The sequence below is a fragment of the Pseudophryne corroboree genome, chromosome 5 (genome assembly GCF_028390025.1).
Source record: "Pseudophryne corroboree isolate aPseCor3 chromosome 5, aPseCor3.hap2, whole genome shotgun sequence".
NCBI classification, from domain to species: domain Eukaryota; kingdom Metazoa; phylum Chordata; class Amphibia; order Anura; family Myobatrachidae; genus Pseudophryne; species Pseudophryne corroboree.
The window spans coordinates 320,587,698-320,606,252 of NC_086448.1; the positions used below are offsets into that span (position 1 = coordinate 320,587,698).

At 42.9% G+C, this 18,555-nt stretch overlaps 1 protein-coding gene across 1 annotated transcript; it reads right to left on the reverse strand.

Annotated features, from left to right (window-relative positions):
* Positions 1–988: 988 nt before the first annotated feature.
* On the reverse strand, positions 989–2,848 carry LOC134929596 (jerky protein homolog). The gene has a single exon (XM_063925184.1). The coding sequence runs from the start codon at positions 2,846–2,848 to the stop codon at positions 989–991; it is 1,860 nt and encodes a 619-aa protein (XP_063781254.1).
* Positions 2,849–18,555: the final 15,707 nt, after the last annotated feature.

Below are 18,555 nucleotides of genomic sequence, written 5' to 3' on the forward strand. Positions count from 1 at the left end.
GGGCATTACGTGTAACTGGCACTATACTGGGCCATTACGTGTAACTGGCACTATACTGGGGGCATTATGTGTAACTGGCACTATACTGGAGTCATTACATGAGCTGGCACTATACTGGAGGCACTACGTATAACTGGCACTATACTGGAGGCATTATGTGTAACTGGCACTATACTGGGGCATTATGTGTAACTGGCGCTATACTGGGGCATTACGTGTAACTGGCACTATACTGGAGGCACTATGTGTAACTGGCAGTATACTGGAGCATTAAGTGTAAGTGGTACTATACTTGGAGCATTACGTGTAACTGGCACTACAGTGGAGACATTATGTGTAACTGGCACTATACTGGGGCATTACATGTAACTGCACTATACAGGTACACCACCGATTTTCCTCGGTTCCAGTGCCGTGCCAGATTATCGATTTTGCCGGATTAACGGTGAAAACTAATTTTGCACCTTCAGAACATTTCTAAAGCAATAAATAGTAAAATATATGCTACAGTATAATATTAATTAATGAATAAACACAGTAGTGTATGCAAAACTGTTTATAAGCAAAACAGGTATCAGGTACGTTTTGAACAACCATTAACAGTAAGTGAAACAGTCACTACAAGGAAAGTACTAAACCTCATGCAAAATGACACTAACTCTTACCCTCCCACAGCCCAACTCCCACTACAACCTACCCTATACCTTCCACAGCCCAACTCTAAACCTTCCACAGCCCAACAACCTACCCTATACCTTCCACAGCCCAACTCTAAACCTTCCACAGCCCAACAACCTACCCTATACCTTCCACAGCCCAACTCTAAACCTTCCACAGCCCAACTCTAAACCTTCCACAGCCCAACTCCTATTATAACCTACCCTATAACTTTCACAGCCCAACAACCTACCCTATACCTTCCACAGCCCAACTCTAAACCTTCCACAGCCCAACTCTAAACCTCCCACAGTCCAACTCCCACTACAACCTAATCATCAGCTTGGTCTTGAAGAAGTATTTCAGGTGGGACAGTTGCATCTGGGATGTCTGGGGAACAGGGACCTGATCTAGAACTTGGAGGAATTGGAGATGCTAGAGAACAGGTACTGCTCTTAGGCACATTCTTGCATAGCTTCTTAAACATGACATCAAGGCGAGGTTGTTTCATAAGTTTTGACCTTTCCCTGTACAGTTTTTCTTTCATCAAGTGAAAATGCATTAGCTCTTGTTCTGTCACAAAGTTACGTTGTTCTAGTCCTTTGATTAGCTCACTTATCATCTCAATCAGCTTGTCAATACCAGTGGGGATGTCAATAACATTTTCTTCTTCACTGTCACCATCGTCACTTTCAGTGATTTTTGCAGGATTCAAAACCATATCTATAATTTCAGAGTCAGTACAGTGACGCACAACAGGTGTTTCAACGTCAACCTCCATCCACTCTGCCAGATTTTCTTCGTTCAGCCTACTTGATAGGTTGTTGGCAGCAGTTGCAGTACAAGTTTTTGCATATTCAAGTAACTCAAGAACACATTCATCATCATTTGCTACGCGAAATCCTGTGAAGGCAATACTGGGATCTTCATCAGGTGCATTTTCAAACACCATGGCAGGCCACAACTTATGCCAACCATTCTTTAGTGTTAACGAATTTACATTCTCCCAGGCACTAGCAACAAACCAAAGTACATCTTTCATGTTAAAGTCTTTGATAAACGACTCAATAGGCTTGCCTGAATTCACCACATCTAGCATGCGTTTCATGAAAAGTGTACGATACTTGGCCTTCATAGAGCGCAATATTCCTTGATCTTGTGGTTGGATAAGAGATGTACAGTTTGGTGGTAAGTATGCTGTAAACACGTTATTCTTGCGCAGCAGTTCAGCTCTAGGGTGAGCTGAACAGTTGTCCAGAATAAGAAGGATTTTGCAGTCCTCTGGTAGGCCTACAGATGTGCAGTGTGCTCTGGCTTCTGCCACAAAATATTTTTCAAACCACTCTAGCATTAACTCGGTGGTAATCCATAAATTTTTATTTGCACGATAAATTACAGGATACACTTTAACACCTTTTAAAGCCCTAGGGCATTTACTTTTTCCGATCACTAGTGGCTTGCATCGGTGAGTTCCGGCAGCATTGGAGCAACCTAGGACAGTAACTCTGTCCTTAGATTGTTTAAACCCTGTGGGGGCTTCTTCATCCTCCATTGATAAAGTTTTCCTAGGGGTACATCGCCAATACAGTGCAGTTTCATTGGCATTATAAACTTGCTGGGGGGTGAGGTTTTCATCAGCCACAAGCTTTGCAAACTCATCCACATAGTCATCAGCTGCTTCATGGTTTGCAGACTGTTTTTCACCACACACTTTACGCATCGAAATTCTATGACGTGTCTTAAACCTATGCAGCCATCCTTCACTGTAATCACACTCATAGTCAAGTTTTAGTGCTTTATGATACAACTTAGCTTGTTCCTGTACCATGATGCCTGACAAGTCTACACCATCACTCCGACGTTGTCGAAACCATTCCAACAACACTCGATCAAGCTCAGTGCTTTTACCAGATTTCATAGTTTTCCTAATGCTCATTTGCTTCTTAGATTGACTTTCTGCAAAGAACTGTAATATTTTCTCCCTGTGTTTTTTTATGTCATACACTGTTGAGGAACCGAGACCATATGTATCACACAGCTTCTTCACTGAAACACCGCGGTCCAGTTTTCGTAATAACTCAACTTTTGCCTGCACCGATATAGACTTGTGTTTACGCTTTATACCTGTACCATCACTGTTCTTGGAAGGCATAGCAGCACTACTGTCACTTGAACTGTCTGTGGACGCCATAACAGCCCCACTGATGCTTGCTGTGTCACCTGCAGTGCCCTCAGAAGCTGTACTCACTGACACTTGTGCGCGCTGTGTCTTCCGCCCATGTGCGGTACTTGCTGTGACCTTGGACGCCATAACAGCCCCACTGTTGCTTGCTGTGTCACCTGCAGTGCCCTCAGAAGCTGTACTCACTGACACTTGTGTGCGCTGTGTGTTCCGCCCATGTGCGGTACTTGCTGTGACCTTGGACGCCATAACAGCCCCACTGATGCTTGCTGTGTCACCTGCAGTGCCCTCAGAAGCTGTACTTACTGACACTTGTGCGCGCTGTGTCTTCCGCCCATGTGCGGTACTTGCTGTGACCTTGGACGCCATAACAGCCCCACTGATGCTTGCTGTGTCACCTGCAGTGCCCTCAGAAGCTGTACTCACTGACCCTTGTGCGCGCTGTGTCTTCCGCCCATGTGCGGTACTTGCTGTGACCTTGGACGCCATAACAGCCCCACTGATGCTTGCTGTGTCACCTGCAGTGCCCTCAGAAGCTGTACTCACTGACCCTTGTGCGCGCTGTGTCTTCCGCCCATGTGCGGTACTTGCTGTGACCTTGGACGCCATAACAGCCCCACTGATGCTTGCTGTTTCACCTGCAGTGCCCTCAGAAGCTGTACTCACTGACACTTGTGCGCGCTGTGTCTTCCGCCCATGTGCGGTACTTGCTGTGACCTTGGACGCCATAACAGCCCCACTGATGCTTGCTGTGTCACCTGCAGTGCCCTCAGAAGCTGTACTCACTGACACTTGTGTGCGCTGTGTCTTCCGCCCATGTGCGGTACTTGCTGTGACCTTGGACGCCATAACAGCCCCACTGATGCTTGCTGTGTCACCTGCAGTGCCCTCAGAAGCTGTACTCACTGACACTTGTGCGCGCTGTGTCTTCTGCCCATGTGCGGTACTTGCTGTGACCTTGGACGCCATAAAAGCCCCACTGATGCTTGCTGTGCAGTGTCCGTGGAAGCTGTACCCACTGACACTTGCGCGTATTGCGTGTTACGCCCATGCGCAGAAAATGTTCCGGATTAAAGGATGTCCCTAACCCCCTTTAATCCGGACAAATCAAAATTGTCCGGATTAAAAGAGGTTCCGGATCATCGGTTGCCGGAAAATCGGTGGTGTACCTGTACTGGGGCATTATGTGTAACTGGAACTATACTTGGAGCATTACGTGTAACTGGCACTATACTGGGGGCATTATGTGTAAGGAGCACTACTATGGGCATTATGTGTAAAACTGCCAATTGTAGGGAGGGTGATAATATGGTATATATATTTACAATTTGATATCAATATATAGTTATGAGGCTAGTCCCACTTTCCTAGGAGCGCGTGTGCCTTCATTGCGCACATTAGGGGGAGAGGGGGTGCTTCAAAAGATCTCACTCAAAGTGCCAGTAGTTTTGGAGCCAACCCTAGCTGCTGTCTGGGTACTTTGGGATCTGTCCTATAATCACAATATATACACAATGGCTGCAGTACCAGCCCACCCCCCATGTACTCTAATGTATCTGCTTTTCCTAAAAAGTGAGCTGAGGTTTGTGTTCTTGTGCGACTGGGGAAGTACTGGAGAAGCATGTGCCTCCCCAGCTATTGACCTCATCACACGTCACTGTTAGCAACTGTAGTTGGTGTGATGGCTGGCAGAGCCATGATGGAGATCTGCACCTAGCATGGTGCCGACAATGCTTCGGATGATTGCTTCTGCTGGCTGGCAGAGCTCTAATGGTGATTCTGCACCTACTGTAGCATGGTGCCGACAATGCTTCGGATGATTGCTTCTGCTGGCTGGCAGAGCTCTAATGGTGATTCTGCACCTAGCATGTTGCCGATAATGCTTCGGATGGTTGTTTCTGCAGCCGCTCAATGAGGGCTTTACAGCCCTTGCGCATTCAGATGTAGGCCGTGCACCAGAGATTTGCTGATACTAGCATAAAGTTATAGATGCAACTACGGCAAAAGATGCTAATGTGGATTCAACAGCGTCAGAATCAGCCTCCCCCACAATGTGTGTCCAGCCAAGGAGGGCCCAGCACACTACTGATGGCACAGCTGATGAGACTGAGGGGGCGAGTTGCACTGTTGATACCATGAGCCATGATTATCTTGTGGAGTTCCCTGCAGCTTCTCTCTGTGGATGTGCGGGATCGGTATGTGGCATATGTGCAGTGAGCCATAGGTGCCTGCGTGGGTTTCCGGCGGCGCTGGGCAAAGCCCCTCCTTCCCCCCTTAAACCAACTCTGGGGATGAGGCTGGAATCGGCAGGGCCTTGGATGGCCGCTGGTGCTGGCTATGACAGGTGTTTTTTCCTGTGACCACTGTCATGGTTCCTGTGGATTTATTTTCATTGGGAGCTTGTGCAGTAGCTCCACCTCCCCCGTTGTTAATCTAGCCCTGAGCACCTGAGTGTATTAATCTACAATAGATCTCTAGGTGTTACTAATTATTCTTGAGTTTACCTTGAAAACATGCATCGAGTCTGAGAAACACTGGTCTATTATTATTGTTACCAGTTATTTATATAGCGCACACATATTCCGCAGATCTTTACAGAGAATATTTGGCCATTCACATCAGTTCCTGCCCCTGTTGAGTTTACAGTCTATATTCCCTAGCACATTTACACGCACACACATTCACACTAGGGTTCATTTTGTCAGAAGCCAGTTAACCTACCAGTATATTTTTGAATTGTGGGGGAAATCAAAGTACCCAGAGGAAACCCACGCAAGTATGAGGAGAATATACAAACTCCACACTGTTAGGACCGTGGTGGAAATTGAACCCATGACCCTAGTGCTGTGAGGCAGTAATGCTAACCATTACACCATCCCTACTGCTGTACTGTCTATAGAAAACTTCTCAGCGCTATTCAGAGCTGTAAGAGCTAAGGCATGCAGCAGTGACCTGGTGATAGTGGCACTGCCCATCCCGAGGGGTGCATACTTCTCACCACAGTATGCGCTCAGGGGAGGTGGGCTGTGGCTGCACGAGGAGGCATGGCACCCAGATATGGGCTGATGCTAATAGCACTGGAGCTACTATCAGCTCCCTGGGGAGTGGGGAGACTGTCCCCAAGATTCCAAGCAGTGCACATTGTAATAAAGCCACTGTGACTGGCTACGTGCATGTATCCCCATGTGGGACTATGTGCACCATGGCATGCGCTGTTGCAAAAGATCACTTCTAACAGTAATATCTGTAGATGCAGCCTATTCTGGATAGGTTATATCCAGGGCGCATGCCACACTTATGTGCGCATACTCTTTCTGTACTTCAGTTGCACTAGCACACATTGGCATATCTATAATGGGTGCAGGGTGTGCGGTTGGTCCAGGGGGCCCACATTGCATGCCCTGCACCCATAAAATTATGCTTACCCCTCTGGAATCCCACAGAAAACGGTACTGCAGAAAGAAATAACTGGCAAAATGGAGAAGTGGCCATTTTCCTAGTGATTTGCACATGCGCACTAGAGATGTCCTCAGGAACAAGGCGCAGTTGCCATGTTCTCAGAGACCCGTACATGTGCAGTAAGCTGGAACAAAGGTAGAGTCTACTGTGATACCAGAGAGGAGGGGGGCTGCACAGATCCTTCACTTAAACCATCCATGGACTCTCCCAGTGTAGTGAGCAGCAAGTGCAACCTACTGTATATGAAATTCTGGGAGGCAGTCAATTGACCACCTGTCGGGATCCCGGCAGTCAGGATACTGATGCTGAAATCCCGACACAAGCTGAAATACTGGTGGTCGGAGTCCTGACCACCGGCTGGTTATCCCTCTTGGGTGGTGGTCCACGCCACCATCCAGAGTACCGGGCCTGAAGCGTGGCGAGCGCAGTGAGCCAGGATCCTGACCGCCGAGATCTCGTACTGATCCAGAAATTCTAGATGCATATGAATGGCTTCACTATGCACATGAAGTAAAACAAAGCAGATTTGCATTCCTGGGAGTTGGACTTACAGGCCCTATGTGACTATCTCAGCAGAAAAGGGTAAAGAAAAATATTAGCTACTAAATGTTATGTGAGTAATGTAAGACATGTTTATTAGTAACAGTTGCAACTGGAATGTTGAAAGTTACAGCAAAGTTTGTCTAAACCTAATAGACTCAGAATTATCTTTGCAGGTAAAGATCGCCATCTGGAGAAAAGATTTGTACTGCAGCTGCTCATCTTATTTTTTATTATTATTATCATCCTTTATTTATATGGTGTCACAAGGGTTACGCAATGCCTTACAAAGTACATAAACAGAAAAAGTATGAACAAAACAAGAAGAAAGTGACTTACAGTACAAAACTTTGCTAGACATGGACAAGGTTTATAAACATCAGCAGATATTTATTTATTTATTAACAGTTTCTTATATAGCACACCATATTCCATTGCGCTTTACAATTAGAACAACAGTAATAGAACAAAACTGGGCAAAAACAGACAAACAAGAGGTATTAGGGCCCTGTTCGCAAGCTTACAAACTATAGGGAAATAGGCATTGATACACAAGGAGAGATGCTACCTATTGCCTAATGGTCCACAAGATTGCTAGGTTCTTAATGGGTTGTATGATATGATCACCCAGCAATGTTGGCCAAGGGTCAGGAGGGTGTAACATAGTAACATACTTGGTGAGGTTGTAAAAAGACTAGTAGTCCATTGAGTTCAACCTGAATTATATTGCATTCCCTATTCTATTTAGGTTAAACGGCTATATACTCGCATAGCTCTTTCCGTTAGGAATTTGTCTAACCCATTTTTAAACATATTGACTGAGTCCGCCATTACAACCTTCGCTGGCAGTGTATTCCATTTTCGTATTGCCCTTACAGTAAAGAATCCCTTCCTGCACTGAGTATTAAATATTCTCTCCTCAAGCCTTAGTGGGTGTCCGCACGTTTTGTGTAGTGGTCTTTTAGTAAACAACTCACATGATACCTCTGCATATTATTTATTTATTTATTTATTTATTACCAGTTATTTATATAGTGCACACATATTCCGCAGTGCTTTACAGAGAATATTTGCTCATTCACATCAGAATCTAGATTTCCTATCACATGTACACAGACACATTCACGCTAGGGTTACTTTTTTTGGGAGCCAATTAACCTACCAGTATATTTTTGTATTGTGGGAGGAAACCGGAGTACCCGGAGGAAACCCACGCAAGTACGGGGAGAATATACAAACTCCGCACAGTTAGGGCCATGGTGGGAATCGAACCCATGACCTCAGTGCTGTGAGGCAGTAATGCTAACCATTACACCATCCGTACTGCATATTGCCCCTTTATATATTTGTAAATATTAATCATATCTCCTCTTAGTCGTCTCATTTCTAGTGTAAACATATCTAACATAGAAAGCCTCTCCTCATAGTCCAGTGTCTCCAACCCCTTAATCAATATGGTAGCTCGCCTCTGAACCTTTTCAAGTTCTAATATGTCTCTTTTATAGTGTGGTGCCCAGAACTGTACACAATACTCAAGATGCATGCTAACACCTTATTTGCCTTTGTTGCTGCACTTTGACATTGTGTGCTGCCGCTAAATCTACTATCAATGAACACCCCCAAATCCTTTTCTAATAGTTTCCCCTATGTTTTCCCCATTTAATTGGTAGGTTGCATGTTTATTCTTATAGGCCCTACACACTGGCCGATTTTTTGAAAGATATGAACGATCTCGTTCATAAATGAACGAGAACTCGTTCATATCTTTCAGTGTGGAGGCTCCAGCGATGAACGATGCGCGGTCCCGCGCTCGTTCATCGCTGGTCCCCCGTCGGCTGTGCATGCAGGCCAATATGGACGATCTCGTCCATATTTGCCTGCAGTTCTATGGAGCCGCGTGACGGGGGGAGTGAAGAAACTTCACTCCCCCCGTCACTGCCCCCCCCGCCGCCGGGTCGCTCGTCGGCCGTATCCGCCGTCGGGCAGCTCGGCGGCGGGTCGGCCAGTGTGTAGGGCCCCTGAGTCCCAAAGTGCATAACTTTACATTTTTCCACATTAAACCTCATACACCATTTCATTGCCCAAACTTCCAGTTTAAATAAATTTCTCTGAAGAGACTCCACATCCACATGTGACTTGATACCCTACATATTTTAGTATCATCTGCAAAAATTGACACTGTGCTTTCTAGTCCTTCTCCTAAATCATTAATAAATATATTAAATAATAGTGGCCCCAGCACAGAACCCTGCGGCATTCCACTAATTACTTTAGCACAGGTGGAAAACATCCCATTAATCACCATTCACTGTTCCCTGTTATCAAGCCAATTACTCACCCATGTACAAATAGTGTCTGCTATACTGAGCTCTCTTAATTTGAAAATCAGCCTCCTGTGAGGTACTGTGTCGAAAGCTTTTGCAAAATTCAGATAAACCACATCTATTGCGTTACCCTGGTCGAGATTGTCGCTTACTATCTTATAGAAGCTAATCAAATTAGTTTGGCATGACCTATTTCTCACGAAACCATGCTGGTTCGTATTAATAGCATGGAATGTTCTCCAAGTAGTCCTCTATGCTGTCCCTTAGTATACTTTCCAATAGTTTCCCCACTATTGATGTCAGACTAACTGGTCTATAGTTACCAGGATGAAGTTTAATACCACTTTTAAATATTGGGACTACATCTGCTATATGCCAGTCCTTTGGTACCATGCCTGATCTAAGTTACTTAGTGAAAATCAGATACAGCGGCCTCGCTATTTCAGCATTTAGCTCCATCAGAACCCTAGGATGTAGGCCATCTGGACCAGATTTATTAGTCTTAATTTTTTTTTAATCGTTCATGAACTACTTCCTCTGACAGATAAGTATTAAGCAATTGGCCTTTATCAATACTATTGTTATTGTTACTCACTAATCCCACAATTTAGTCCTCTCTAGTAAACACTGATGAGAAAAATTTGTTCAATATTTCAGCTTTTTCATTGTCGTCATTTATCAGGAATCCCAGTTTGTTTTTTAATGGTCCTATAGTCTCTATTTTAGTCTCTTACCATTTATGTACTTAAATTATTTTTTAGGGTTAGTTTTACTCTCCTTAGCGATTTGCTTTTCGTTTTCTATTTTAGCTGCTCTGATTTCCCTTTTGCATTTTTTGTTACATTCTTTGTAGTACTGGTATGACTCCGCCTTCCCATCTGATTTGAAAGCTTTGAATGCTCGCCTCTTTTTATCCATTTCTTCCTTAACTGTTTTGTTTAACCACATTGGTTTGTGAGAGCAAAGAGAGACAAAATATGTGAGGTTATGTGTTCTGTACTGAGAGGATGTAATTAGATAGGGAAGCACTGAAGGTTTTGTGGGTGAGTCTGGAATTTGATAGGCTTGTCTGAAGAGGTGAGTTTTCAGGGAACATTTAAAGGTTTGGAGACTAGGGGTGAGATTTATTGTGCATGGGAGGGCATTCCACAGAGTGGGTGAAGCCCGGATAAAGTCCTGTAGTTTTGAGTGGGCACAAGTAAAACATGTGGATGAGAGATGCAGATCTTGTGCAGAGCAGAGAGGTCGAGTAGGGAGATATTTTGAGATGAGTGAAGAGATGTATGTTAGTGCAGTTTGGTTAATAGCCTTGTATGTAAGTAAAAGTATTTTATATTTAATACAGTAGAATACCTGTAACCAATGAAGAGACTGACAGAGCGGATCTGCAGACGATGAACGTCTAGCGAGGAAGATTAGCCTCGCAGCTGCATTCAGAATGGATTGTAGTGGTGAGAGCCTATGTTTGGGAAGACCAGCCAAGAGACTAGATTACAATAATCAATGCGGGAGATAATGAGAGCATGGATTAGAGTTTTTGCTGTGTCTTGTGTAAAATATGGTCATATTTTGGATATGTTTCTTGGATGTATGTAACATGATTTTGAGACAGATTGAATGTGGGGAACAAAGGACAGTTCAGAGTCAAGAATGACACCTGTGCAGCGATCTTGTGGGGTAGGGATGATTGCTGAGTTATCAACAGTGATATTGATATCAGGTTCGTAACTACTATTGGCCGGTGAAAATATAATTAACTCTGTTTTGGAAATATTAAATTTGAAGTGGCGAGATGTCATCCAAGATGAAATGGTAGAAAGGCATTCAGTGACATGGCCCAATACAGATGGTGACAAATCTGGGGAGGATAGGTAGATTTGAGTATCATCCAAATACAGATGATACTGAAATCCAAAAAAGCTGATTAGTTTGCCAAGAGATGAGGTATAGATTGAGAAAAGCAGAGGACCTAAGACTGAGCCTTGTGGTACTCCAACTGAGAGATGTAGCGAAGAGGAGGTGGAATCAGAGAAATGAACATTGAAGGAGCAATTAGATAAGTATGATGAGAACCAAGAAAGGACTGTGTCCTGAAGACCTAAGTATTGTAGTGTGTATGAGAAGAGAGTGGTCAACAGTGTCAAAAGCAGCAGAGAGATCAAGAAGGATAAGTAGTGAGTAATGGGCTTTAGATTTAGCAGTGACCAGATCATTCACTGCATTAGTCAGTGCTGTCTCTGTGGAGTGTTGGGCATGAAATTCTGACTGAAGTGGGTCCAGTAAGTTGTGTGAGTTAATAAAATGTGTGAGGCGAGTGTAGGCAAGTCTCTCAAGTAGCTTGAAGAGACATGGGAGCTGAGAAATGGGACTGTAATTTGAGAGAGAGTTAGGGTCAGAATTTAGTTTTTTTCAGAATGGGAGTAATCATTGCATGCTTGTACAGAGAAGGAAAGGTACCAGTAGAGAGAGAGAGATTACAGATTTTAGTTAAGGCTGGGATGAGCACAGAAGACAGAGCTTTACTAATTTGTGAGGGCATAGAATCAAGAGGAGAGGTAGTAGAATAGGCAGACGAGAAGAATACAGATACTTCATCTTCATTTGTGGGATCAAATGAAGAGAAAGTGTTAGAAGGTTCAGGAAGGGAATTAAGCAGGTCACTGGCTGTGGAAGTGCATAGCATTTCATTTTGGATCTTATCAATCTTGTCCTTGAAATAGGAAGCAAGATCTTGCGCACTGATAGTGGCAGGTGGGATTGGTGAGGGAGGGATAAGAAGTGATTTATATGTATTAAAAAGTTGCTTGGAGTTAGAGTCTTGAGCAGAGATGACAGATTGGAAATATGTTTGTTTGGCAGTGTCCAGAGCATTACCATAAGAGTGGTAAATGATCTTATATGTAAGAAAGTTAGTTGAACTACGAGATTTACGGCACTGACGTTCTACTGTATGTGAGAGTTTTTGTAGGTGTCTTGTGAACTTAGAGTGCCATGGTTGACATTTAAGTCTACATGAAGTGTGATGGGTAGCCGGAGCGACTTAATCGAGTGCTGTTTCTAGAGTTTGGTTAAGGTGTGATACAGCAGTCTCAGGAGAGGTGAATGTAGAAATTGGTGAAAACAGTGGTAGATAGTTGATAGGTAGATAGAGAGGTAGATAGTTGGTAAAAATTAATAGCGTTAATATTTCTGCGGGTTAGAGGAGGCTAGGTAAACTTTAGGAACATTGAGTTTGAAGTAATGGAGGAGAGCATGCAGGTGATAAGGTTGTGATCTGAGAGAGGGAAGGAATGTTAGTGAGTTCAGAAACAGAGCATAGTTTGGTGAATACAAGATCAAGGCAGTGGCCATCCTGACGAGTAGAGGAGTCAATCCATTGGGAGAGGCCAAGAGAGGAGGTTAGAGAGAGAAGTTTGGAGGCATGAGGAGATTGTGGACTATCAATAGCGTTATTGAAATCGCCCAAAATGATGGTGGAGATGTCAGAGGATAAGAAGCGAGGGAGCCCAGCAGAAAAATCTTCCAGAAACTTTTTGGGTTGCCCAGGTGGGCGATAGATAGCTGCAACACTCAGAGAGAAAGGGGTGAAAATCATTTCATTTCAAATCATTTAATTTCAAATTATGTAAATGTGAGTGAAGGAACAGGTGGTAAAACTGTACAAATCATCGGTACGTCCGCACCTGGAATATTGTGTTCAGTTTTGGGCACCACTGTGTAAAAAAGATATCGGTGAACTCGAAAGGGTTCAAAGGCGAGCTACTAAATTGATTAAAGGGCTAGAGGGAATGGATTACGAGGAAAGGCTTACTAGGTTGAATATGTATACACTGGAAAAGAGGCGTCTAAGAGGAGACATTATTAATGTCTTCAAATATGTAAAGGGGCACTACAAAGAGTTATCAGAGGAATTATTTATTAATAGAACTCTGTTTGGGACATGTGGGCACTCGCTGAGGCTGGAGGAGAGAAAATTCCGTATGCAACGGAGGAAAGGGTTCTTCACTGTTAGGGCAATAAGGATTTGGATTTCCTTGCCAGGGAAGGTGGTAATGGTGGACTCTGTAAATGCATTTAAAAGGGGATTGGATGGATTTCTGATTGAAAAGGATATCCAAGGCTACAACATTTAACATATTGACGTTGTTAATACGGGTGTAACATGATTTGTAGTTGTTAGCTAGTCATAAAACATTCTTCAGCAGGTACAGTAAAATCAACTCAACTTAATACAAAATACAGGTTGAACGTGATGGGCATTTTGCCTCTTTTCAACCTCAATTACTATGTTACTATGTAACTGTGTATGTGTAAGATTTAGACAGTAATATTCCAACCTAACCTCCTTTACTGTTACCAGGCCTGGAGGTGTGTGTGAAGTGAGGCCACCATGTGACAGTTCTGCAGGGGAGGTTGTATCTGATTGTGTGAGCCATGTTTCTATTATACAGTAGCTAGAATATTGAGGGTTTTTTAAATGAAAAGGTCCATAAAGCACATTTTAGTGACTTGGAGGGAGGTGGGAGACATGTAATGTTTATAAGGTTTTTTTTTTTATTAAGCATAATAGAAAAAAGTTACACCAATCAGATCTAACATCTCCATAGACAAAACAATATACACAACAATATAGACAACAAGAAGTTGGAGTTAAATTCGTAAGGCAATGAAAGAGATCAGTAAAGGCGTAACATACCTATACACTGAAATAGAACTTAACAAATATTTTTATTTAAATTGGGGGAGAGCAAACAAATCAATGACCAGAAAAGTGTATTAAAAAAGGGAGGAGACAAGAAGAAGAGAAAAATAGAGAAGCAGAGAAATATAGGAATTGAGGAGGAAAAGGAGAGAGGCATAAAGGAATAGGGTATAAGAGGAGAAGAGGAATAATGGAATAGTAGAATAGAAGAATGGAAGAATAGGAGGGTGGAAGGATAGGTGAAAGGATAGCCAGCCGAGGTGTGCGTGCATCTTTAGTTCTAAGGAAATTAAATTAAATAGTTGCCAGAGGGGATATGGCCTCATAGTAAGTAGTCCAGGGAATCCAAACGCGAGCAAATTGAGTTGGAGTATCATGAATAACTGAGGCTATTCGTTCCAGTCTGTAGGTTGACCAGATTGCGTTGATAGTGGCAGGTAAGGGGGGAAGGGTAATCGACTTCCAGTTTGCTGCGATTTGGCACTTAACTGTATTAAGAATGTGGTTGATTCATTTATGCGTGGGTTGTGGGAGGCGGGAAATCGGTCTATCCAAAAGAGTATATAAGGGTGAAGAAGGCATATCAAAATCAGTAATATTTTGAATTAACTTATGTATTTCCTTCCAGTACTGACTTATAGAAGGGCATGTCCACCAAATGTGTTAAAAAAGTCCCTCTTTGGCCACATTGACGCCAGCAAAGATCCAATGTGGTGGGAGAAATAGTGTGGAGGCGGGTAGGTACTAGGTACCAGCGAGTATAGAGCTTCTATGCATTTTCATTTATATGCACGGAGAGCAAGCATTTAGATACCATCTATTTAATTTGGGATCATTCCGCAGGAGTTAGCTCTTCACCTACATCCTTTTCCCAGGCCAATTCATGAGATTTTTTGGGGGTTGATTGTGGGATAATAGGAGTTGATACAGAGATGAAATGAGCCCTTTAGATGACTGGTGGTGAAGACATAGAGATTCTATAGTTGAAGTAGACGTAGTCGAAGTAGAACGCTCGAGGGAGTGATACAAATGCTGAATTTGTAAAAATTGGTAAAAGACCCTGTGGGGAGATTAAAACGGGATTGTAGACTAGTAAAATGCAGGAAGGTGTGTAGAGGGGCAACGTCCAAAGGGAAAAAGAGGTTATGGTTAGTCCATAACTGGAACTGAAGGTGATCCATACCTGGAATGAAGGCAGGGTTGTTCCAGAGGGGGACCAGGAGAGGGTGAAATTGACAAAATTTATAGAAACATGTACAAAAATACCAGATGGTTAATGAGAATCGTACTGTAAATAGGAGGTAGAGGGGGAGCACCATAAGAGAGCAGAGGGAGAATAAACTGAGAGAGTGTGGGCTTCAATGTACGTCCAAACTTTCTGATTCGGAGGAGCATGTCAATGCACATAGGAGATCAATTGAATGGCCTGAAAATATTTAAGGAGATCAGGAATGTCCACACCTCCAGAGTGTTGATGTTTCTGTAATATTCACATTTTAACTCTCGGTTTCTTACCCACCCATATAAAATTTTAGATCTCACGTTGCAAATGTTTGAGGGTTGGTGTAGGGATATGAATAGGGAATGTTTGCCAAAAGTACAATAAACCGGGGAGAAAATTCATTTTGACCGCCGCAGAGCGTCCGAACCACGAGATAAACTGTTTGCCCCTTGCCGATAACTCTGATTTGATGGAAGCCAGCAATCTCAGGAAGTTAGCAGCATAGACCTGTCTATATGATTTAGTGAGGTAAACACCCAAGCTTTCAGGATTGCCACCGAAAGGGATATTCATCTTGTAACAACAGTAGATCCGAATGCAGTATATTTATATCTAGAAATTCTGTTTTGTCCATATTAATGTTGTAGTTCGCGTATTGGCCATAGGTGCGAGCTTCAGCAAACAGGGTCGGAAGGGAAATAGTAGGATTAGTCAGAGTCAGGATTTCGTCATCTGCATATAATGCTATCTTATGATCCAAGTGTCCCAATGCTATACCCGTGATATTTTTATTTAGTCTGATCTTTGCAGCTAGCGGCTCCATGAAAAGGGCGAACAATATAGGAGAAAGGGGGCAGTCCTGACGGGTTCCATAGTTAATTCAAAAGGGATCAGATGATAGGCCATTTACCAATACCGAAGCCGTTGGGTTATGATAATGGGAATTAACTCCGTGGAGAAAGGCACCCTCAAATCCCATATTATAGAGAGTCTGTTGCAAAAAAGGGTCAAACCACTCTGTCAAAGGTTTTTTCGGTGTCGAGCGCCACCACCAAGGCCGGCACTGAGCGGCTTGTTGCTATGTGGATGAGGTTTATCAATCGTCTTGTATTGTCGGATGCTTGTCTATTGTGAATAAAGCCCACTTGATCTGGACGGATGAAGGATGGGAGCATAGGGGCGAGTCGCATGGCAAGAATTTTAGCAAAAAGCTTTAAGTTAATATTCAGGAGAGAGATAAGCCTGTAGTTTTCAATCTCTGTGGGGTCTTTATGGGGTTTTGGGATGACTATTATGTTGGCCCTGGTGGTGTCATCAAGCGAACCGCCCTCGAATAGTGAATTAAAGAGAGGATGAAGCATGGGAAGTAGAGGTTCAGTAAACTTTTTGTAGTAAAAGGCAGTGAAGCTATCTGGGCCTGGTGCTGCAGAGCAGCACATTAGTTTAATAGCTGCTCTAATTTCCTCATCAGTAATCGTCGAGTTAAGAGTTTGCAGTTGAGTCACAGATAGTTTGGGTAGAGAGCAGGAGTCTAAGTAGTGAGAGATAGAGGCAAGATCAGGAGGAGAGGTTGTGGAGTTGTGGGAGAGGTTATAGAGAGATTCGTAAAACTGACGAAATTGCCATGCCATGGCTTGGGGGTCATGGGGGGTGATGCCATTGAGACATTTCAGTGTGTGAATTCGGTTACGAGTGCGTGTAAATGCCAAATTGATTTCTCACAAATATTTAAAATGCCCGCTCTAATATATATTGTAAATGCCTGCACCTCTTATTACCATATTCCATGGATGTGCGCTATACATCGCAAAACACTGCATCCCATAAGAGAAAACAATACATCCACACATTATCTGAGTTCCAAAGCTCATTGATGTATATATTTGTTATTAAAAAAGGATATGGATTCAATATATATTACACAGTACAGTATACCTATAGTTACATGGTAATACTCACACATTAAGCAGTTAAAACATACAGTTACATACAATTACAGGCCAGCGATACAATTACCATTCCCTCCAATGCATCTTATGTCTCTCTCTCTCTGTAAATAAATAGAGGAACTGAACTGGCAGCAAGTCCATCATCCTCTGAGACCAAAAAGCCACTGAGCTCCTGTGTGATCAATGTGTTATCTAGTTTCTGGGGGAGGCGTTCACGATGAGTCAACAGTCCCTTTGTATATGGTAATCAGGTTCAGGCTAGAAGACATCCAAAGGGCTGGCCTGAGTTTCCTGTCCACTGTCCTAATTAGAGTGATTTTAGCTTTTATACATTTAATCATAATTATCCGCTGCAATGTCCCACAACTTCACAACAAGCATCAAATGAATCTACACATCAATCTGGTTGCTTCAATAGTAAACATGACTGGTCTATCTGGTTTCGTTCAAATAATACACATACATGACACCACTCCATCATATACAATTCTAAATCATCATGATGTCTGGCGCTTGATACCACTACAATTATGTACTGCATGAAATAAGTGTTGAATCCATCTCTGTGGCATGTCCGTGTAAATGCGTGTGTTACCATATATTGCTGTGCTCGCTGTGCGTATTTGCAAGTATAGCGACTTATATGTGTGTAGTTTGTATGTTCTCTTTATATAATATTTTTTAGACTTCGACAGTCCGCCCTTTGGCAGTAAACAATAACTGCCATCAATTATTAACATAAGAAAAAAATATTTCATACAATAATCGGTGACCTAGACACAAGTATGTATGCATTTCGCAAATCAGACACTTGACTATATTTGGGGAAGACAGGGAGGAGGACGAGACATCCTCTATACGCATTTAGCGGACACGGGACCACTGGTTGGGTGTGGGACAACATTCAACCTATAGAGTATGCTGGGACAGTGCTTTGGCCTATAATGTCTGATTTGCGACGAACATTTCACGCATACATGTACCTACGTCTTTGTACACTGATGTTTGGATTCAATTGAGGTTCTGCTGGGTAGATGAAGAATACACAAACAAATCGTGACAGTGACATAAAATTTTTTTCATGATCTACATATTCCTATCATTTTCTGAACATTGTTTCCATTTCTGGAACGTAAGCTAGGTCTGTTTAATCATTAAACAAGGGTTATAAGTAGTGTACTTCCTAAATAACATAAACCTTCGGAGTTCGGGGAGTGCCACTCATAAACCTTTCTTCCACATATATTAATGAGCTCTTTATCTGCAATGTGTGAATAGCCATTGCCTGACTGTTCCTGATTACCTCTGAACTCCATAACTACTAGACCTTTGATTTTTCTCTGACTTTAACAAACTGATCGGCTAATCTTGGGATCCTATAAGGAGATCACTCCTTCCTCCAGAACCAGTTCCAGTCCCACACTCGACTCCTCATAAAAAAACCTCGCAAAAATCGAATATCCTGAAAGAAAATGTTTGTCAGCGGGAAAGAGAGAAAAGAGAAATAGAACAAAACAACT

What these genes read in the sequence shown, in the direction of transcription:
- LOC134929596 (XM_063925184.1), bottom strand. Translation starts at nt 2,848, where the DNA reads ATGGCGTCCACAGACAGTTCAAGTGACAGTAGTGCTGCTATGCCTTCC.